Consider the following 24,624-nt stretch of genomic DNA (forward strand, 5'->3'; position numbering starts at 1 on the left):
TAGTATGGTAGATAGCATACACTGATTGACCTCAGTGAATATCAAAACACTTCCAAAGCATTGCCTCTTTTTTGTCTTTTGAAGGGGCATTTTTTTCTCCATAGAATATTTTGGTCTCCAACCTAGTGTCCCAGCTCATGCCCTGGAACAATCCAATCATTTTCAATTCAACCTCATCTTCTTTATCATACTCCATTTATTTTAGGTGAAGTTTCAAACAGATTTATATGCAAATCAAACAACAACAACATTTGTAGCAAAGTTATTTTATTGATAAAAAAATTCATAATCTTTATAAAAAGCTATATTATAACACATAAAAACTCTGCATGGTCTCAGGTGGTTCAAGTTAATTAAGGCTTATACTATTTTAATAATTACCTGTACATTAAAGCAGCATGCCTCCAGATTAAATTTGCTAATTTTCATTAAAAAAAAGTCCGAAAATGTATCAAAAAGTAAAATATTTTGAAGTAAACAAAGAAAATAATTTTCACATTGCAACCAAAGTAAATTTACCAAAAAGAAGTCAAAATATGCAAAAATAAACCTGAATGCATTAGTAACACAGTTGAAATATGGTGAAAAATACTGCAAAATGGGTCATAAATCACATGGAACTTTTACCTTGAAACTTTTCTTAAAATGTCAGTACTTTTTACTCAAGTTTGGTTTTCTTGAAATATTTTGGTTCATCTGGAGGCATTCAGCTTTAAAATTTATGAAGAAATAGGAAAATATTCTGACAAATCAAAATCTTTTCCTGGTTTATAATACATTTGTGTAGATATTGTTAAATAGTGGAAAAGAAATCAGAAATAAAGCTATGATTTCATATATAATATAATATAAAGTGATGGTTTTAATATGATTATCAATTCAACAAAGTCTAACATTCACAACATTCATTAAATTCAATCTGAACAGTGCTAATAGAATATAAAATGATATTCTATATGGAGAATATAAAATTATAATGAAATCTAATATGGATTCTTGAGACAAAATATATCACAGGAACATGTGGAACATGTGAGAGTTCCATAAACAAGGCATAATTAAGAAAATCACAGCAGACAATCTTATGACCAAAAAAATGTGCTGAATTAGATTTTTTTTGGTGACAACATAATTTTTAAAAAAATATTTTTTAAGTTTTTACTATATACATAAAGGAAAAAACAATGACCCCCCTGGGGCGGGGCCAAATTTGACCCTAGGGCATTTATTTGAACAAACTTGGTAGACACCCACTGGAAGATGTTTCATGCTTAAGGTGCATTACCTCCGCGTTGAAGAGTATTCAAATAGGCTAGAACTACTGTTAACTACATTGAAAATGAGGGCCATGGGTTCAATCCCCAGAAGGGTCAACTTTTTTTTTCTTTCTTTTTTTCTTTTAACATTATTTATGTATCTCTCATGTCCCATTTGGAAAGAAAAAAGTGTTTAATTTTGATTTTTTAATTTATATAGGTATTTATTGGCTAAATTATGCTAAATCTAGTAATAAATATGATACCTGATATTTTCAAAGTGTAATATAATCAAAACTAGACGGTAAAAGTATTTCATATTTTACAAGATCAACCAATATACTTTTTTAAAAATTTAGGGAAACTTTGAAAACAGGCATTCATTTGGGTAAATTTAAAGAATTTTTTAAATTAGGCTCCCTAAGTAGAAAAATGGTCAGACACGTGGTAAAAATGGGTGGGGTAGGGTAACATTTTTTATACAGATTTCATAAATTTTATGTAGAAACTATAATTTTGCTTATGTGGATTGTTAGCTGAATGGTACTATTTGTTTCTTACCAAAAATTAATGGGAAAACATTTTTCATTAGAAAGTTATTGCAGATTATTTAAAGATTCCTCATTTCTAAAAAAGGGCCCTCATAACATCCTAGCTTGAGTTCAGAAAAGTGGCCATAACTTGATTTCCGTACGGTAAACTTTGTTTAAATTTTGCATACAGGTGTACTTTAAGGTATACATCTGACCTATGATGTCAATTTTTCAGTTCCTTATAGTGCCCATTAGGGTCCTTATACCTTAATATCTAAGCTCTAGCTATTTTGATTTTTTTAGAAGAAGATTTTTTAAGTTTTTACTTTATACAAATAAGGAAAATCAATGACCCCCCTCCCCCCGGCCAATTTTGACCCAAGGGCTTTTATTTGTACAAACTTGGTAGACACTGACTAGACAATGTTTCATGCCAAATATTTAAGCTCTAACTCTTTCGGTTTTTTTAAAAAAGATTTTTTAAGTTTTTTCTTTCGGTTGCCATGGCAACCAGAGTTCTGCATGGAATTAAATTCTTTGATCAATTTTTTAAGTTGACTACCACAGGAACATTCCTGTGAAGTTTGGATGAAATTGGCTTAGCGGTTTATGAGATGTCTATAACAGTTTAAAGTAAAAGTTTATGGCCGGACACCGGAAGGACGACAGACGGATGGACGGACGAAAAGCGATCACAAAAGCTCACCATGTCACTTTGTGACAGGTGGGCTAAAAAAACAACAAAAACAGCAAAAAGAAAAAACAAAACAAGCTTATATGACTAAACAGCAGCTTTTCAAAATATTGCATTTCCCCTTTAAACAAATCAATAACAGAAATCTAAACAAATAGCATTTTAATAAAAAATGAAGAAACATAATGAAAACAAGGTGGTCTCATTGATACACTAGCAAAGTAAAAAAATAATATGTGCAATATTTACATGGAAACTTATCTGAGTGTAGCCTCAATATTTCTTTTCAGCTACAAGTCCTCAAAGTAAGTCTGCTATGAAAATTCAAAGTTGTAAATAAACACTTCTTTCTTCAAAATTATGAGCAAATTTTGTTGATTAAAAAACTAACAGATTATCAGATTTTAGTATAATCCTGGTCTTGAATCAATTATTTATTATTATACAGATTAGGAGTGTATTTATTGCATGTATCACATACATGTTTGACATAAAAATACTACTATCCACTATGTATACAAATGTATCCAGAATGACATTGATGATATTGTGGCAATAAGTAACAGTTGAATATATAGTTTAAATTCATTGAGGTATGTTATAAAACAATAATTGTACGAGAATACAGGCCGGAATATCTAGCTCGAGGGTAACTGTTTACGGTAGTAAGGCTCTGCCGAGTAAAACCGAGAGCTAGATATTCGTATCTGAGATGACAGCAAATGTCTAATTCTTTTTTTCCATGTAACAAATTAATCATAAGGAAAGAAATTACGATAACTACTATTTTCATTTAGCACTTTTTATGCCCCCACAATGTGGGAGCATATAGCGTTGCACTTGTCCGTCCGTCCCGAAATCTTGTGAACGCAACTCCTCTTAAACCGGATGGCAGATTTTGCTTAAACTTACAGGGATGAACAACCTTAATGTGTAGATGGTAGTAAAGGAAGGAATTTTTGCTGCCACCAAATTTAACAGAATTATGGCCCTTTGTTGATTTTTTCACTAGATACTATGTAGAAATTTTGTGAACGCAACTCCTCTTAAACCGGATGGCAGATTTTGCTTAAACTTACAGGGATGAACAACCTTAAGGTGTAGATGGTAGTAAAGGAAGGAATTTTCGCTGCGACCAAATTTTACAGAATTATGGCCCTTTGTTGATTTTTTCACTAGATACTATGTAGAAATTTTGTGAATGCAACTCCTCTTAAACCGGATGGCAGATTTTGCTTAAACTTCCAGGGATGGACAACCTTAATGTGTAGATGGCAGTAAAGGAAGGAATTTTTGCTGCAACCAAATTTAACAGAATTATGGCCCTTTGTTGATTTTTTCATTATATACTATGTAGAAATTTTGTGAACGCAACTCCTCTTAAACCGGATGGCAGATTTTGCTTAAACTTCCAGGGATTAACAACCTTAATGTGTAGATGGTAGTAAAGGAAGGAATTTTTGCTGCGACCAAATTTAATAGAATTATGGCCCTTTGTTGAATTTTAGTTTTCTACTTGTGGCACATGTAGTCCAAAAAATATTTGACCTAGAGTCATAAGATTGACAGAACAGTGGCGTGTGGGGGTATCTGTGTCCTATGGACACATTTCTAGTTTCTTATAGAAGCATATGGATTTACAACATTCATAATGTCAAACTGATGTCATTCTAAGAATGCAAATCATTCATGAAAGGCAAGCGGGAATGACATCAATCAAAGCAAGTGACTTGTCTTACATGGTAGGTGTAAGACAGGTTTTTCTAGCATCATTGTAAACAGTAGATATTCTTGTCTGATGTGCAAGAATTCAGGGTATGATGTTAAAAAGAAATTTCTCAGCTTGGGTATCTGAGTGTACAATTGGCCAATGAAAATCCTGAAAATTGAGGAAATATTTTATAACATTGAGTCCTAATCTATTTCTTCTTATCAGCTCCAAGACTTTGGACTGCGCTAGAAAATACTACTTGTTGCTTCTGAGTCTCATAAAAACCCGGCCCTGTGTTCACAAAGAAAAGATCAGGATCAGTTGATCCTGACTTTATTTTCATTGTTTTATAAAACTAAAACTGATCGTATTATGCTAGAATTAAATGGTAAATATTCGAAATATAAATAATTGCTTATTTGCAAAGAAACCAACCTATTTTGGGATAAAATCAACAAATTACAAAACAAATACAAAAATAATCGGATCAAAATGAGGATCTATTTTAGGATCAAGATCAAAATTTGGATCAACTGTAAAATACCCATATCTTGTAACAAGAGGGCCATGATAGCCCTGAAGTCGCTCCCGGAGCGGGGCCAGTTTAAACCCCAGGGCTTTTATTTGAACAAACTTGGTAGACACCCATTAGAAAATGTTTCATGCTAAACATCTAAGGTCTAGCTGGTCAAGTTTTTTCTTTACACATATAGTCAAAAACAATGACACACATTGGGCAGGGCCAATTTTGACCCAAGGACTTCTATTTGAACAATCTTTGTAGACACTTACTAGAAAATGTTCCATGCTTAATATCTAAACTCTAGCTATTCAGGTTTTTTCAAAGAAGATTTTTAAGTTTTTGCTATACACATATAAAGCAAATCAATGTCCCCCAGGGCGGGCCAACTTTGACTCCAGGGCTTTTATTTGAACAAACTTGGTAGACACTCATTAGAAGAGGTTTGATGCTTAGTATCTAAACTCTAGCTATTTGGTTTTTTCAAAGAAGATTTTTTAAGTTTTGCTATACACATATAAGGAAAATCAATGACCCCAGGGCGGGGCCAATTTTGACCCCAGGGCTCTTATTTGAACAAACTTGGTAGACATCCATTAGAACATGTTTCATGCTAAATATCTTAGCTCTAGCTCTTTCGGTTCTTTAAAAGAAGATTTTTCAAGTTTTTACTATATGTATATAGGGAAAATCAATGACCCCCTAAGGCGGGGCCAATTTTGACCCCAGGACTTTTATTTGAACAAACTTAGTAGACACCCATTAGAAGATGTTTCATGCTAAATATCTTAGCTCTGGCTCTTTTGGTTCTTTAAAAGAAGATTTTTTAAGTTTTTACTATATGCCTATAGGGAAAATCAATGACCCCCTGGGGCGGGGCCAATTTTGACCCCAGGGCTTTTATTTGAACAAACTTGATAGACACTCACTAGAAGATGTTTCATGCCAAATATCTAAGCTCTAGCTCTTTGGGTTTTTTAGAAGATATTTAAAGTTTTTTTCTTTTGGTTGCCATGGCAACCAGAGTTCTGCATGGAATTAAATTCTTAGAACAATTTTCAAAGGTGACCACCAAAGGAACATTCCTGTGAAGTTTGGAGGAAATTGGCTTAGTGGTTTATGAGGAGATGTCATTTAAAGTAAAAGTTTACGGACGACGGATGGACGGATGCCGGACGGATGCCGGACGAAAAGCGATCACAAAAGCTCACCCTGTCATTTTGTGACAGGTGAGCTAAAAATAACAATAAATTCATTCTAAAGTTTCATAAACATGCTATTTCAGGTCCAGTTTTATTAAGTTATTACTGTAAAATTAATTCATGAGGATAAATAATGGAGAATATTTCAGTTTTTAAATTTGATCATGATCCTTAAATCTTTGTGAACACGGGGCCTGGCCTATTTGAATCAAATCAAAAACAATATAATTTCCTGATAGAGATACCTCTTATGATTATATAAACAAAAATATGATTATTTTTTATTAAAAGCACCAATGATAAATATTTATAAGAAAATCATAAGTAAAATGTATGATACATGAACACAGTTTATATAACAATGCCTTCAAAAAATTCTTAAAACAAATCCATTATCTGTTTTTTTTGTAGAATATCTTGAGAAAAAAATATAAGGTTATCACAAGAATGAATGATACTAAATAACTGCATTATGATATAATTAAATGATCATAATTTATGTGAAGTGCGAGAAATTTCTGTCCTGTACAAGATACAGTTAATCAATGTGAAAAATAAAATAACTATACCTATGTTAAGGTTATACTAAATAGGCTATATAAATTATTCCAAAAACTTGTAACAACAAGACCTGTCAGTAGAACAGCGTGCACAACTATTCTCAGTGCTTGATTGTAAAACAAGAGAAGAATTTTTCACGTTCAAAAAGAGCCATAATTCTGTTAAAGTCCATGTTACAGTTATGGGTGTAGAACAGGGACCTCCTATTATGCTCTCAAAAAAGTGTATGAAGTTTCAACCAATTTCTTTCAGTAGTTTTGGCAAACCATCTTGTACAGTTTATTTCTAAAGCTACATTTTGCCGAGTTCTTAAGATCACTTGTTGCGTAATTTGTGTCTACATCTTGCAAACCCTAAGAGTATGTTCTGCTGAAGAACTGAACATTTCTAGACATGTATATAATAATCAAGTTACATATAAATTTGTCTTCAGTTTGTACAGCAACAATAACAACAAGCACTGAGCCATCAAATAGCTTCAAGAATAAACACTACATATTATTTTTCCTTAAACCAAAGAACTTGTACCACGGTTACAGTATTTTGCCACAAGGCATTTACTTATTATAACAGTTGATTTCTTTTCAATTAGCAAAGAATATTATCTAAAACAACTATCTTTTCCTAAAAACTAGATGGTTTTTATCAGAAAAAAAATGTTTGCCAGGAAAGTTAAATTCATGTGAATATGGTTTATTTCATTTTTGAGTCAAAAGTATTAATCATATTCTGGGTGGTTAATAGGTATATCTATATTTGCTAGTAAAGTACCTGCCGCAAATAAATGAAAGTATTTGTGTATATGTTCTGGTATAGGTGGTTAATAACTATGATTTTACTACATTTTCATCTTCCTCATCAGATTCAGGATTTGAATCTGTAAAGTAACACCCTTCTTCATCTTCATCTCCTGCTGTTACACATTTATCAGTATCCTTGCTCTTTAACTTGTCCTGATCTGTCACACATACAAACCCCATACTATTCAAACCATCTCCAGATTTATCACCAGCATTTTCATGTCCATCTTTATTAGGAATGCTTTCACCATTGCTTAAGTCTCCCTGAGTATTTAAATTTTTCTCAGATGTTTTGTCAATAATTGCACTTTGTTTCTTAATTGCACTTGCAGGCTCATCATGACTGTCTTCTCTCACTCCTTTAGTAATATTATCATCAGTTTGAACATTGGAAGGAGTTTCACTTGTTGCTGTTGTTTTGCTGCCTGTATCTGCTTCACCCATGTCCACAAATTTTAAACTTGAGTCTTCAAGCTTCAATTCACTAGAAGTTCTAGATTTATTGGCTTCATTGTCATTTCTACTTTCAGAGTTTGATTCCCTAACGTTTCCTGTGTTTGTAACGCAAGCTCCATTCACGTTTTCAACATCAGGTTTTATAGGGAATTCTTTTAATTCACCAATTTCTTTTGTAAATTTCTGTGTAATTTTCAGTTCATCTTTTGTGCGAACACCAACAGCTTTTAGAATAATGTCTAGATTATTTTTATAATCTCCATGCCCGTCAATCTGAAAATATCATACAATTTAAAATGCTCATTATTTTTACTAAAAGCAAATATTTATCAAGGCCAACAATCTAAAAATATTATAAAAATTTAAAATATTCATAATAAAGAGTTAATAATTATATTTCATTTTCAGACTGGTATTACTCTTTATTAGTGGCAAATATTTATCATGGCCATTTATAACCAGTCTTCGAGATAACATGAGTATACAGTAATATACATCATAAAATCTCTTCGCTTCATTTTACACAAATTATGATATAAATCTGCTTCCTTTCAATCAACATTCCTTCATAACTGCATAAGCAACATAAAAATATCAGTTCTGTGTAAAGACAGACAAAAGAATAAATTCTAGAAAAATGGAATTTTTTTATCCCCTGGAACAAAATCATAATTATTTTATGATAATTTCAGTAAAAGTGTTTTTTATTTACTTCCACAGTATATTCACTTGCCCATCACCACTGTTTATTTGAATCCCATTAATGACTGGATTCTATCATGTGTGGAATCCTTTGCATAGTTTTCCATTTTAAGAGCTTCATTTGATATTTGTAAGATTTTCAAATTTTATGTTTTTATGCGTTTAGTACCTCGGGGTAGTTCCATTATCACAAGTAATATCAGGGTATTCCAAGACAGTAACATCATTAACCTATGTGTAAAAGATCCTCAAATGTTTTTTTAAACATAAAAAAAATGTTACATAGTAGAGTCAGAACTTACTATATCACTAAGATCAATGTTGTGCATCCTTCTGTTGTCCCATTTCACTGGGGACAGACCTGCTACATGGAATGTGACAGATGCTGTTCTATATAAAAACTTGAGCAACCAATCACCTCTGTATAAAAAGAAGCAGAATTCATTATGTAAATTTAATTATCTGAAAAGGCTTAATATTTAAACAGATGCCTTAAATTGCAATAAAAAATTAAACCTCTAAATAAGTCAAACAAAACAGAATACTAGTAATAGACAAGTGCTGTTAACAGAACAGTATGCTAATTGTTCACAGTAGCGAGTCTGAAAAAAAAGAGCATGCATGCAATGTTAACACTCACTGTTAAGTGCAACTAGTTTTAACAAAAATACTTAATTAGAAACGGGTATAACTAAAAAAATATAGCTTTCAGAGTTATCCCCCTTGTCTAACGACTGCACTTTTGTTGTGATAAGCAAATATTCAAAGTTGATAACTTTTAAATGATTGGATAATGGGCTATATTCAAATTTATGCAAAATGATGACAATGACAATGCAAGGATCATAATAGTTAAAACAAACAAGCTAAAAAACAAACAGTAATTTTTTTCAACTAAAAGAGCTATAATTTTCAAAGCAATACCCAATGTGTTCTATGAAAGAAACTTATTTGAATCAATCAAGGGCATAAATATGAAACCTTGACGGTGTCTCTCTTTTATTAAAATTTAATCTAATGACAACATCTTAACATCATGTATTTACTTGACCACGTGTATTGTGGGCAAATAACTCACCTGGCATAACCATTTACAATTTTTCCACCTACAACTTTGATAAGTGGTTGCCAGTTTTTTGGGTCCCCTGATACAGGTGCACCTAACAATATCACATCTTCTACCAAACCTTCACCACCTGAAGTCATAAATAACATAACATCATTGAAAACTTTGATAAGAAATTATATTATTAAAATTTGATTTACATTTCACTAATTTGTGAGTGTTCATCAGTATTTTTATAGGGATGAATCATTTACCAGTGAATTTATGAAAATAAAAACCTTACTGTATTCCTTTTCTGTTACCTGATAAACAAACCATCATTAAAGGAATTCCACTTTCACATGACAGGACCAAAAATATTTTTCTGAAATTTGTGTACCATTTGATGTAAGGCTGGTCCAATAACTTGTGTGAACAGATCATTCTCCCGCTCAGTTTTTCCAGAATAATTATTTTTGATATGCAAAATGACACAAATATGCAACACTTTTAACTAAAATCAGGCTTAAAATTGCACAATACATCAATATTGAATTTAATTTCAAGTAAATTCCTTTATTCATCTTTGCAGATTTTCCCAGTTAAGTCCTTCACTTAATCAAAGTAAGAGTTTCCAATTTTATGTTTTTAATCTTTATGACCTCATTGAAGCTTCTTTAAAGTATCTTAAATCTTGGAAGTTTTTGATTCATGAAAAATATTATACTTCTATAATTATGACTGACCTGCAATAGATGGCTCTATATGATAACTACTCAGAAAAACAGCTTAATATAACTTAATTAAAAATAAAATACCCTTTCTTTTAGCAAGTTCCTCTAAACAAGAGAAGATAACTCTAGCTCCTAGACTGAAACCAATCAGAGTGACGGGTCTGTTTCCCTGCTCTCTAGCTAATAAAACCTCAGCGAGCTGTTTCCCGGTTTCAGTAGCTCTCTGTGTACAAACATGCCATGGATTGTCTATAGCCCCTGATGCTGCAATCAACGCTGCTGGCCAGGCTATGGCACTGATTATCCCTGTTTTTTATATACATAATAAAGTTTTAACATGTAACCCACTGGAACTGAAAGTAATTAGTTTGAAGTCAAGTTTGACATGAAAATCTTAAATTTCAAATTCCTAAAATATTTTACAGTTTAAGACATCAATTAATATAAATCCCCAGTTTAAACAGATAGAAAATGTAAGCCCTTTGAAAATTCACAGGTCAATCCCCTATTTCACACTGTCTTACCCCATATTCCTTCAATCTAATTTTCAAGCTACAGATAGTCATATAATTATGTTGTATTTCCATTGCTAATTTCAATAAAACTCATATTTTAAAGTAAGTATAAGGTACCTGATAAAACGGTGTATTTCAAGGCCTCTGTGGTAGCCATACTAAGTCCAGTCTGTAGAAGATAGTCAAATGCCTCCCCTAATTGATACAGATATTTGGACTCCCATCTCACACTATACTGTTCCTTAGAATCAGCCAATGCACTCCATGGAATTCTAAAATCTGAAAATTAAACGTGTTTATTACTGGTCACTGAATTTAACTCACTTCAGTGTTGGAGCAGTACCAATAGACCCTGGCAGAATTCATGATCACAAAGTAGAAAAATATCGCTTTTTCTGTCGATTCTTACATTTTTTATTCATTATCGTATATAAATCGATAAGAAAAGATGAATTACCAGTAGACATTTTAAAGTTTATTCTTTTGGGTGAAAAGGCAAGATTTTAACATTTAATCATTCAAGCGCCTTGTCCGGTATATTCTGGAATATGGTATTTAGTGTGGTACTCCAACACTTTCTTTCATTTATTATTTAGATCTACTGTACTCAAGTTAAGTTTTATACTTTTTGTGTAAAAAAGAGGGGGGGGGGGGGCTGAGAACAACACTTATATACAAGTATTACATAGTAGCATGATGCAGGGCAAAATTGAAAATGTTGCAAGCTTGGTCTGATTGGGCTTGTACATTGCTATAAGCTAGTTTTCGTTCACGCTCCCTAGCGAATAATGATGCAAATTTTCACTTGTTTTTACATTAACCACTGTAATATTACAATACTATGTATATCATCATAATGAAAGGTTTGGAATACCTTGTAATCTATCATTGATCCAGCCAGTGACTGCTATAGTTATATGAAGTTGTTTTACGCTCCGTGCACAATTCAGTCGACTACCCATCAATGTTAGTGGTTCAAAGGCAAACTCATCTATCGCCCCAACCCTCCGCTTCATCTTGTAACCTAAAATGACAAAAATTTTCAAAATAATTTGCAATGCTTTCATGTAAACATCATTTTAACAAACAACTATCGTATATCAAACTTCCAAAACACTGATATATTTTTTATCCTCACTAGAATCTGTACAAACTGTAAAGTAGACACTAAGAGGGCTTAGAACTCATTTATATCATTATCTAGATAACCCAGTGCAAAAGTAAATAGGGAAATATTTTTAAGAACCAGAGTAAGGCTGAAATACAAAATTGTTTTGCTGACAGACAAACATACAGTGATATTCACCAACTTTGCTCATATATAAAGAAATATGATGGCAACCTCAGTAAGGCCAGGACCAGAAATCTATTGAGAGGCACATACATTTTAACAATCAAGCCCCTTAAGTTATAATCATTAATCTATTGAGAGGCACATACATTTTAACAATCAAGCCCCTTAAGTTATAATCATTAATCTATTGAGAGGCACATACATTTTAACAATCAAGCCCTTAAGTTATAATCATTAATCTATTGAGAGGCACATACATTTTAACAATCAAGCCCCTTAAGTTATAATCATTAATCTATTGAGAGGCACATACATTTTAACAATCAAGCCCCTTAAGTTATAATCATTAATCTATTGAGAGGCACATACATTTTAACAATCAAGCCCCTTAAGTTATAATCATTAATCTATTGAGAGGCACATACATTTTTAACAATCAAGCCCCTTAAGTTATAATCATTAATCTATTGAGAGGCACATACATTTTAACAATCAAGCCCCTTAAGTTATAATCATTAATCTATTGAGAGCCACATACATTTTAACAATCAAGCCCCTTAAGTTATAATCATTAATTTCAATCTGACATTGAGTAATATTAATTTTGTTGTTTGTTTTGTTTGATTTAATGTCTCATAGACACAGTCACACTGTTAAGGTCAATCAGTGACTTTCCAGCTTTACTGAGGGTAGAAAAACCTAATAGGTGCCCCTTTGTGTATTAATTTAAGCACAAGCTGGCACCTGAATATACACACAGACATTCTGTAAGCTAGCTGGATAGCTTCCTTCCAGGAAAATATGCTTCCTCCCAGGAAAATATACAAAGTCCCTTGGGGAATTAGAACCTACAGTTGTGAAAGGCAAGTGGTTTGAAGTCAATGACCTTAACCACTCAGCAACAGATTCCCCTTCTAGAAATAACTTACCAGTCAAGCCAGCTCCAGCCACACCAAACAGTGACCCTATTATAGCCACACCAGCAGCAGATCCAAGTGCCGCTGCACCTGCTCCACCTATAACAGCCCCGGCTCCTGCTGCTACCAATGGTGCAGCTAATCCCCCAGTCAAACCTTTACAAGTAAACAATATTTCCACTTTTTACCATTGAAAGTAATCATAAACAGATTTTTTTTTTTTAAATATATGATTTTAAAGAAATCAATTTATTATTAAAATTCAGGTCTATATTTTTTACTAATAAATGTAATACTATATAGATTTCATTTTAACATCTACGTGTATCTAAGTATTATCACCAACCATGAAATTACAACCAGAGATCCAAACTTTACAACAAACACAGTATAATTCTTAACAATTCCAGTAAAATTCAATTAAAAAGATTTCAAGAATTTGTATTTTTAAGAACTTAGCACATTGAACTTATAATAAGTTATTTGACTGATAATAATTTACATTTGAAATTCTTCCAACTATGTTTTTTTGATGACAATAATGATTAAACTAACAGGGTGGAGCCTTATTTACCTCATTGCTTTCATTTCAGAAATAATAAAGTTCAATATGGGAGTTTCTTACCTATCAAAGCTCCGCCTCCTACTGTTGCCAGGCCAATCAAAGCATATCTTTTTACCTTTCTATTTCTGGATTTCTTTGCTTTTTCTTTCATTTCTTCTCTAAAAAAAGCATGAAATTTATATCAAATTTCCCTGTATAACATGTTGTCATTACCCTTTTTTCTTATACTGTAGATTTTTAACAATAAATGTGGTAATTATATAATAAAAATTCTGTATTCTGAATGCAATCCGTCATAATAAAGCCATTAAACATTTCTATAATTTATTCACATGGGTGAAAGTTGTATGAAAGTTTGTACTTGGCATTTTGGTATAAAGTTTTTTTTGGAGAAAAATATGGTTTTTAGGAGTTTAAAGTCAAGAATTAGTCAACTTCCAACGATGCAGTCAGAAATACCCCTATCAATCTTAATTCCATATTTATATCAGTTAGCCATGCATGATTTTGCTGCAATGATGTACATGTACAAATAACGTCCTCTCTAATATTGGTATATTAATAAGATAATACTAGCCCTACATCTGACATTATGTTCTTCTGCTTTATATTTAAATTATAAAAGAACATTTTCAATACAAGTAAGTATAATAAATAAATATAAAATAAACATCTGTTATAAATGGTACAATATACAGAAAAATAAAGTGCAAGGAAGTTAAACTGTAGATTTCATTAATCAATAAAACATTTTATTCCAACCATACACAAGTGGCTTACTAGCCATCAAAGTTTCCCTTACAATCTTCTCAATATCAATCAATACAATACAATATGAACAAATTAATGCTGACAGAGGTAAAGTACATTTGTAAGAACAAGTGTTTTACATGGAGTTTAGTCTTAAGAGGATTGAGAAACTGAAATACTCTATAATGAATGAACTGGGCAAGTTATCTGAAATCAATGACCATCTTCAGTACCAAATAATATAACATCGGTATGTTCATTTTAGGAATTCTTAAGGAAAAAAGAAATACAAACCAATGCAACTGAAATACTGTATAAGGGGTTAGTTTTGCGACATGGAAATATTTGTGATTTTTGCGAAATGAAATTATTCGCAAAAATTTAATTGCGCAAAAATTATTTATTTTTGGACAATCTTTCTATCATTTGAAAACACGTTTTCAAATAGCATCTTACAAGAATAAGTTTGACTGTTCTGGCAATGAGATAAAATTTCCTCATTGCTTGTTTGTTTAAGTTTGGTCTTAACAATTCACAAATGATTTAAAGAAACAATATATGTGTTAATAATGCAATAGGTTATTCATATAACAAAAGAATGTTTCAAAATATGATAAAGAAATTTGTGATTGGGTCCTTTATCAAACTTACTATGTATATTTCAAACAATTATATAGATAAGAAAGGTATAAAACAAATTAATAGAAGAATTACAATCATTGCATATTCTTAACATGTACCTGCTTAATTAATGATATCACACAAACAGTATACAATTCAAGAAATCTTTGTGACGAACATTTTTGTGACCCATAAATATCTACTTATACAGTAGGTGGGGGTGGGGAAAATCTTTCTTTAACTATGGTACCTACTTTACCAAAACTGGCATGGGTCAAAGGACGGGAAACAAATATAATTTTAAGGCTTGCCTTTGAGTGCTTAGTATAAACAATAACACAGCACAGCCTTAAAGTGCTTAATATAAACAATAACATAGTCACTTTAAATCTAAAACAATTAAACAAACAAAAAGTGTAATGAATTATAAATCATTCTAAATTAAAATGAAAGCCTTTTAATCAGCTATCTAACATTTAAATAATAATAATATAATAATAATAATAAAATTACAAGAAATAATAAGAACAATGTGTATGTACACTGACAACACATAGATATACCTCTCCCTCTTGGAAGGACTTAAATTATCAGAAAAAATAGAATTTCATCTACATTGTACTGGGGTGTGGATGACTTTTTTCTTTTGCCCATGGATAAATGTATTTTTAAAAATTTGCTTGCAGGCTTTAGTTATTTATGCCATTTATATCTATTGTTGTTTTATTATTTAAAGATATATTATGCTCCAAAATTTTATAACTGCTACATAGTCTCTTTTTTTAATTTTCAAATGTACACATAGTAGAGATAGATGTTAAATGTGGATATAACATTCAAGAGAAAAGGCTGATAGAATATTATCATTTTAAAGTAATTATTGCAAATCTTGTTCCTAAAGATATGTCCATAAACCCCTTGCTGACACTCAGTTTTTTATCATATTTATATATCTTTATTTATTATATATTCATTATATTTTATTATGCACAATCCATAATGGGTTTGCGACCAGCATGGATCCAGACCAGCATCTGCGCAGTCTGATCAGGATCCATGCTGTTTGCTTACCAACCATACAACAAGTAGAGAAACTGATAGCGAACAGCATTGGTCCTGATCAGACTGCGCGGATGCGCAGGCTGGTCTGGATCCATGCTGGTCGCAAACCCATTATGTTGGTTTTGTCATGACGCGACTCAAATGATTTTGCACAATAGTTACCATGTCTCATAGACTATTATACTCAATCAAAAAATTTCAAAGTTCGTAAAAACTTACTCTGACATTACGTATGTATCATATTCTAATGTCTCGGCAAATTCTTCCTCGATAGCCTCAACATCATCCCACGTAACTCTCAGCTGCCAGGCAATATGCTTGATTAATACTCGCATCCGAGCATCATAGCAACCTGTATAAACACAAAGTATTTGTTAACTAAAATACACTGTATTCAATGCAATGCAATTATTCAATGCAGTAATTTTCTGAAAATAATATTTATGCTATTTTATCTTATGTTATTGAGGAGTTCGATAAAGTCTACATGCATCAAATTCTGAAATTCTTAAAATCAATGTTACTGTAGCAGAACAATTATATATTTATTACAAAAACTGGGTATCAAGTGACATAACTCTGCAGTTTAACACAAATAATGTCCCTATCACTCAGAGTTGTTATTAAAACAATTTTAAACATTTTCTAAAGAAAACAATTCTTGAGGTGCCATGGCCAATTGGTTAACACATCTGACTTGTAATGTTATGCTTTCTAACAATGTGGGTTGAAACCCTGTCAGGGGCAAGTCATTGTTTGCTTGAGATAGAAACTTTACACTAATTGCTCAGTACTGGTTGGTTCCAGGAACAGGCTCGAGAGTGAGTCTATAAGCTTATGGCTCCCTATACAATCAAACTTAAATAAATTCTGTATAAACTAAAAGAATACACATTCACATCCTATATTTATTTACAATATTGTAACATTCAAAATTCACAGATGGACAAGTCCACTATACAAAAACAGTGGGGACAGGATGAACTTGGTTCTCACCTTCGTTGATTGCTATTGTAATAAGTTCAACTATAAGGGGTTGTCTGGACTCCTTCAAACATTCCTCCGCCATTAAAGAGTCTACAAAGGCATCGCATTCTGTCATTATCTCCCCTTCCATTAAGGCAAACATCGAGTCATTTGTCTGGAATGTATCATAAAAGTGAGTCAGTGGAATTTTTTTCCTTACTTTTGTTACCTTCACTAGCAATATAATAATAGAGGATATTCAAGTTTTTTTCTATTAATACAGGCAGTATGAAAATAAAAATTTCACAATAAGCCACAGAAAAAACGAATGTCATATTTATAGAAAAACTTGAATTTTCTGTTTATTAAATAACATATCTCTATTTTGACCTTTAAATTCAAAAGATTTTTCCTCTATAATGTTGTTTATTGGCTGAATTTAGAAGAAAGTAGTATGGCAAGACACCAGTAAAAATATGGAAAATATGTTTCACTGTAGTGGAAAATATACTTTTTACAGTGAAAACACAGAAAATGAAAGCATGCATTTTATGACATCAATATTTCTCAATATCTCATTTATATGTATATAATAAACAATTCTATTTTACAGCAAAATTGCACCTTTATAATACAACTACACGTATATTCTATTTCTCTTGTTAACTGAATTTGTTCTTCTGAAAAGCAAGAAAAGGAAACATCAATGTATTCTATGTCTATTTTATTGGATTTTAAGTCACCAACATTGAAAAGGCTATATGGCCATTTTCCAGATTTACTGAGAAAGACCCCAGGTGCTCCTTCTTGTAGTACATTATTCTCTTTTAAGGTTACTCTGACACAAGCAGATACCCAAGTTGAAGCACTGACCGCTAGCATTCAACTATGGGTAATTAGCAGTTTTTGCTTCCTGTGTTATGAGAATCATTTGCTATCTATAAAAGTGGGGTTCTCTAAATTACAAGTACAAGAAATACAAGAAAATTGCTAACTTAACCCTTTCCCCCATGAGCATATTGTGAAAAATGGCCATTTTCACTGAAAAGCCTCCTCTTACAAGTTCAAACTGCTATGAAACTATGAAAAATGTTTCAATACTAATCAAACTTGGCACAAATCTTGACTGGACCATTGCCTTTGTAACGACATGCTCAGTCTTAAATTTCCTGTTACCATGGCAACGAGGGGACATCTCAAAATTGCCAAAAATCACTATTTTGCCTCGATTTTTTCCATCAAAATTGATTTCAAAGTGCTGCAACTTCTCAAGGGATTGAGATAGAGTCAAAGGCTTTTCAGCGTTGGTTACACGTTACCTTATGATCGACTTGGGGTCATTTTTAGCCTCTCACAAGTCCAAAATTTTCTTGGCGATGAGGGGGACTCCGCCCCACCATCGCACCCCAAACAGAAGGGGTCACATCCCCCTTCTGGCAACCCCCTGATGTATCTTTTGGATGGGGGGGGGCGGTGTCGAAAAAATGCTCACTTTTTTTTGCAACATTTCTCAAACGAAAACATGTGTTTGGGGCCCAAATAGGACATTTTTTCACTATTTTAGACCTAAAAAAGGGGGGGGGAGGGTCGAAAGTGCATTGTTTCGTGTAACTATATATGAGGTAAAGGGTTAACAAAAAATGATGAAAAACTCAGGAATCACCCAAAATCTAGTTTTTCCATGTTAATATGTAGTCTTTCACCTAATTTTGGTGAAAAATTGTTGTTTTGTAACATTAATAATTTTTTTAGTTAAGTTAAATCTTATTTTCTGATACTAGTTTCATTTAAAACCTTAAACCCTAAACCATTTTTTTTCCCCACTTATCAAGACTGAACATTTAACAACTTACTAGGAACATGGAAAATATCATTTTCTGGCTATATAAAACACTAAGAAAAACAATTTTCACATTTAAAACTTTAAAATCTTATTTTTCTGACAGATTCTAAATCTCAAACAACCCTAGCATGACTGAAAAGTTGCTACATTCACTAAACAGTGCTCTGGTGTGTACTATCAACAAACTAACAGATTTTTGTTGTTCTTCTTACCTGTTTTGGCTGACCAAACTCATGCAGTATCTTCGTAAGTGTTTTCTTCTTGAAGTTCCTAAAAATGAAAAAGAAACATAATATGTATACACAACTTTAACAAAGATCTAAATTTTTACACAATAATTATGCTGACTATTTATAATTCACCACTCACAAGTTCAAGTTTGAATCCCACTACAGGTATATCATTAGTTTTCTTCCTGTGCTAACTTATAAATGGTATAATATGTTTCATCTACTTTAACCTTATCATAACGATAGGGTTTCTAATGTCTCCCTCTTCCATTAAAATATGTATAATTCAGTATTATGTAAATAATAAATGTATCAAATCGTGTATTGTTTCACTGTTTGGACTGTTGTAAAGATATTTAGAAATGGGGCTTTTTTTTATTAAAAGGTAGACAACGCTATAACAATGAATTCATTTTTACAGAAAAAATGATCATAAATTTAGCAATAGGCTATATAATGAATATCAGTGATACAAAACTTTGGAAATAAAAATCCTTGAAATGAATCAGTTTTCAGTAAGTGTATATATACATGTATGATACATTCCTCAACTTCGTTTTATATTTCACCATTGTAGGCGATTCGCTCTCATGCAAAAGGGACGCTCTGATTGGCTAATGCCGATAATGGGCGGTTATCGATCACAAGCAACAACTGCTTGGGATTTAACATTTTAAGCAAATGGGGGATGAGTCTTGCACCTGTAATCATCGGAAATTAAATTATTCAACAGATGAAATTAAAGTAATCAAACGGTACATAGAAATCACTAATCCTGATATTTTGGATTATAAACTACCATATTTGCATGCATCAAATTGAAATAGCATATTTTGAAACTGTGCGTCTTTTTCGATGTTTATGCGTATTTTACGCAAGACGCACATCTATATTAATCACTGTGTATCCATGTATATAAATATGTGTAATATAAGTAATAAAACCTACTCCTGACATTCCTCACTGAACAATTGTGACATAGAAACTGCACACAGCCCTGCAATACTGTATAGTCCCACATCTGTTAGTTTTTTGTGGCAAGGCTCTGAAAGTATATAAAACATTGAAGTATTGTTACTGTTACTGTATAACATGCCAAATTAGAAAGAGGATAAATTCTGCAAATGTGCTTGGCAGAATGAGACTTACATGTCCTTGAAAGTCAACAAGTTTGTTGACAGTATTTGTTTGATTGGGTTTTTTGTCACATCAACACAGTATAGGTCATATGGCAACATTCCAGCTTTAATGGTGGAGGTAGACCATGAAAGAATCCAAAGTCCCTGTCGGGATTCGAACCCACAGCGATAGTCAACAAGTAATTCAAGTTTAAAGTGAATATTGTTAACAGCTTCAAGGAAACTAATATTCTTAGTAAATAAACTTAAAAGGTAAATAATGGCTTTGTTATTATAATATATGAAATATATACCCAATATTCAAGAACTTATCAGTTGAAAAACAAAAAATAAAGTTACCTGGCCTGCTAAATAGCATTCAAATTTGAAAAAAAAGTATTTCAAGAATAAAGTAAGTACCTTAGTCTTAGATAGTTTTTGAAAATGGTCCTTAATAAAAAAAGTTAACCAATGGAGAAAATGTTGAGATAGGAAAACACTTTGCAAATTACAACTTGATGTTGCCCTTTTGTTTGAGGTAGTGTTCATGTTTATCAAGTTAGAAGAGAACAGCTTAGTTTCAGAGAAAATGGACCTTAACAAAAAGGTTAATCAATGCTGCTAACAAGTGGTTCATGACAATAGCTCTACTTTTTTCATCATAAAGTGGAGCTTAGTATAATAAATACTGACAATTCTTGTTATTATTATCATACCTTTCATTCATGTCAAGTTGTACAAAGTTTATAGACTTTAATTTAGCTCAATCGTGTACAAAGCTATACAGTAAAACTGATAGACACACTTTCCAATCCATTCTTGGAATTCATTCTTGGAACTAACTAAGTAATCAGTAGGAGTGTCACGTTTTTCCGTTTAAACGCCTTTGGTTGGTTTTTAGCCTTTTAGCTAAAAACCGGTTAGAAAATGAAATAGGTTAGTATTCAAGACCAACAGACGAAGATAGGGTTTTATTTTTTAACATAACATGTGTTTATTTATGATATGATTTAACATTTTCTTTGTATTTTAGTTGATTTTTTTCCCAATTGCATGCTATATTATCTTGTGAAGTACAGTCTTATCAGACAATGGTACTTCGTAATCAGATATTTTTTGTAATTGGTGTCAAGTATAACAAAATACAAACAAAATGTGCTATCTTATTGTTAAAGTTTAAAATCTTAGAATTCTTTTTATACGGTTGTTTAAAAGTTTTGCATGGTTATTTAGTCACCTTTTAAATGGTTCGCATTTTTGCCCTTCTAATCAGTGTAGTTTCATATTAAAACGGAAACAACAGTCTACCCCTGACTGGGTTTTAACCCATACAGCTAGCAACCTTTAGATAACTAGTCTGACATTTTTAACCATTAGCCATGATGTCATTTCTTTATACTTGACTTATCATGCATGTTTATTGTTTGCTTTCTTTATGTTTATTGTTTGCTTTCTTTAACAACTTTATAACCAGGATGCTAATAATACACTGTTATAAGCCGTTACAAGCTTGCTATAGTTTATTATGGTGAAGCCCCGACGTCTAAAGCTATTGCTACTAAACACATAGCAAAATAACTAAAAAATGTCTATTGTCTTGCCTTTCAAGCTTTAATCAAAAGTGTATCAAATTTTATTTTAAGTTGTTTGGAATTCCAACCAGTAGTTTTCAAGTTATGCTCCAAACAAGGAAAAGTAACAAAGGGCAATAACTCTGTAATCAGTCAAGATGGAGTTATGGTTCTTGTGCACTGCACTACCTCTCAATTTGCTTGACCATTGTATGAAGTTGTATTGAATTCCAACCATTAGTCTTCAAGTTATGCTACGGATAAAAGAAAGCAATGGAAACGTAACAAAGGACAATAACTCTGTAATTACTTTAGATAGAGTTATGGTTCTTGTGCACTGCACTTTCCCTAATTGTGCCTGACCATTGTATGAAGTTGTTTTGAATTCCAACCAGTAGTTTTCAAGTTATACTCTGGACAAGGAAAAGTAACAAAGGGCAATAACTTTGTAATCAGTCAAGATAGCGAAATGGTTCTTGTTCTCAATGTGCTTGACCATTGTATGAAGTTGTATTGAATTCCAACCATTAGTCTTCAAGTTATGCTCCAGACAAAAGAAAGCAATGGAAAAGTAACAAAGGGCAATGAATCTGTAATTACTTTAGATAGAGTTATGGTTCTTGTGCATTGCACTTCCCCTTATTGTGCTTGACCATTGTATGAAGTTGTTTTGAATTCCAACCAGTAGTTTTCAAGTTATGCTCCGAACAAGGAAAAGTAACAAAGGGCAATAACTCTGTAATCAGTCAAGATGGAGTTATGGTTCTTGTGCACTGCGTTACCTCTCAATGTGCTTGACCATTGTATGAAGTTGTATTGAATTCCAACCATTAGTCTTCAAGTTATACTCCGGACAAGGAAAATGCAGCAGACGGCTGGACAGACTGACCGACCACCAGGTGACTCCTATATACAAAGTTGGGGGGGGATAATAAAAACAACAATTTATTTTTGCCTTATCCACCATACTGGTTAACTAAAGCATTTCACAGATTGATTCCAAATTTTTGAACAGAAAAATATTTTCGTATACGCAGACAGTACAGGGGCAAATATTTCATTCAAAAATGTTTCGTTTTAAACTTTTGACTCATTTTAACGCTTGCATTTAATTAGCCAATTAGATTTCGCACACTGTGTAAAGGCCATTTGTTTATCGGCTGTATAAGAAATTTAATTAAATAAAAGGATTTAAACATGATTTTTAGAATGCATTAGTTTAATTATTTAAATAATTTTGTTAAAAGGTATTTCTTTTATACTATTGTCGATCTATTTATACGCTGACATGTGTTTATAATTCAGCAAGATCTTCTTGCAGAAGGTGCTATGGGTTTAAGAGCATTTTCGATATGACGTTGCTTTGCCAAGAAGTAAATATATCTCAAAGCGAAGTCATATTTATAGGACTACACTATGGGTCAAGAAGCCTATCATAAAACAGGTTGGTGAAAATGCCCATGTGTCAAGAAGCCTATCATAAAACTTTAACAGGCTGGTGAAAATGCCCAATCAGGCTTATGACATAAAAAATCATATTTCTACAAAAATAATAGAGATATTTCTTTTAAACTTTACTTGTTTATTGAGCATAATATATGACATAAACAGAAAGAAAAATATTTGGTTACTGCCACTTTTGCGTGGATGATTTCTGCTTTGTCATAATTTTTGAATTCCTTAAAAAATATGTTACATATGCAAAGTATAAAACAAAATAGTTAAATAACTTCTTTATGCTCTAATTCATTGTGCCAACACCTGTCAGCCTTCATATCATTCAGCTTTCAGAGAAATCTTCAAAGTATCATGTTCAGTGTCAAAGAATTGTCAAAATATTCATGCAGAAAAGAGGATATTTAATCAAAATATACTGGTGCAATAATATTGAGCGAAATGACGTTGTTGGACATGTTTATGTTAAGAAGTTTACATTACAAAATAATTTTTATGAATTTAAAATATTTTGTTTCCTGATAATGGGGGAAAAGGGAAATAATTATAACAAAATAAAAGGCAACCAAAATCTTTTTATTTTGATTTGCATCATATATAGTGCTTTAACAAACAAAACAAGTAAGAGCTACTCACTTCCCCTCGGAGCGTGCTTGTCCCTGAGAAGGCATAGGGCGTCGGCAGAAAATTTGAAGACTTGGGATGGCGCTAAAGATCAGAACTTGTACTGCAGACCAGCTGCCGATGTCCTGACTAATGCCGAGGGGAATGGCCCTACAAAGTAGGCTCTGAGTCGACAAGGATGGTGTGCTTTGGTGCATGAGCACCTAGCACGGATAGACAGCTTGAACAGCATTATGTTGGCAGGCCTTTTGCTGGCACCAACCAAAGGGGCACCAACAGCCCTTTTAACTGTTTAAGGGCTACCTCCTTTCATTATTGTCTTAGGTTACTATACATTTAGGTTCTCATTGACAGTACAGTGACCTACTTTTGGCTCAAAATTCATATCTTTGGCTAATACTTTGTGGAAATTGCATGGAGGTAAATTATCATCACTATGTGCTTCAAAATTAATTCTTTAAAGGAATAACTGGCGACATGTGCGGGGTCCGTACTGACCAGCGAAGCTGCATTTTGTTCCTTTAGGAGCGGATAAACCCTCATTATGCATAGACTACACACACAAGTTAGAATGAAAGATGTCAATTATTTTTCTAGAAATCTAATTTTTATGTGATAAGCCCACCAGCTAGCCTGTTTAACAGCGCGTTTAACAGTGTTTTCTGTAATTTCTAAATAACATTACTTATTTCTCTGATAACTATTCGTAAAATTGTATTCAAAATATACATATACCTTTATGTTTTTCAGCTGTCACTGACTTTTCTTTGCTTTTATTTAGAGACATTGCTAATTCCAACTTTTTTGCGACTTGACAGCTGACATAACAGACTTCCGGTTTGTTTGTACCACAAAGAAACTTGAAATACCACTAAGTAC

General features: G+C 32.3%; 1 protein-coding gene across 1 annotated transcript; it reads right to left on the reverse strand.

Moving 5' to 3' along the window:
* Positions 1-250: 250 nt before the first annotated feature.
* Positions 251-24,624, reverse strand: LOC132744300 (transmembrane and coiled-coil domain-containing protein 4-like). The gene is made up of 13 exons (XM_060732965.1): positions 24,481-24,624; positions 19,926-20,022; positions 18,960-19,017; positions 16,935-17,079; positions 16,158-16,290; positions 13,566-13,663; positions 12,953-13,096; positions 11,604-11,753; positions 10,847-11,008; positions 10,299-10,520; positions 9,514-9,631; positions 8,738-8,855; positions 251-8,006 (listed from the first exon to the last, which is right to left on the reverse strand). The coding sequence occupies exons 1-13, from the start codon at positions 24,530-24,532 to the stop codon at positions 7,305-7,307; spliced, it is 2,199 nt and encodes a 732-aa protein (XP_060588948.1). The 5' UTR covers positions 24,533-24,624; the 3' UTR covers positions 251-7,304.

This window comes from Ruditapes philippinarum, unplaced genomic scaffold (genome assembly GCF_026571515.1).
Source record: "Ruditapes philippinarum isolate M1 unplaced genomic scaffold, ASM2657151v2 ctg6475_1_1_1_1, whole genome shotgun sequence".
In the NCBI taxonomy this organism is placed as follows: Eukaryota; Metazoa; Mollusca; class Bivalvia; order Venerida; family Veneridae; genus Ruditapes; species Ruditapes philippinarum.

Coding starts and splice junctions, on each gene's coding strand:
- LOC132744300 (XM_060732965.1), bottom strand. CDS start 24,532: ATGTCTCTAAATAAAAGCAAAGAAAAGTCAGTGACAGCTGAAAAACAT. Junction 10,521..10,846: donor GAAATACACCGTTTTATCAG/GTACCTTATACT, acceptor TATAAAAAACAG/GGATAATCAGTGCCATAGCC. Junction 8,856..9,513: donor ATTGTAAATGGTTATGCCAG/GTGAGTTATTTG, acceptor CTTTTTATACAG/AGGTGATTGGTTGCTCAAGT.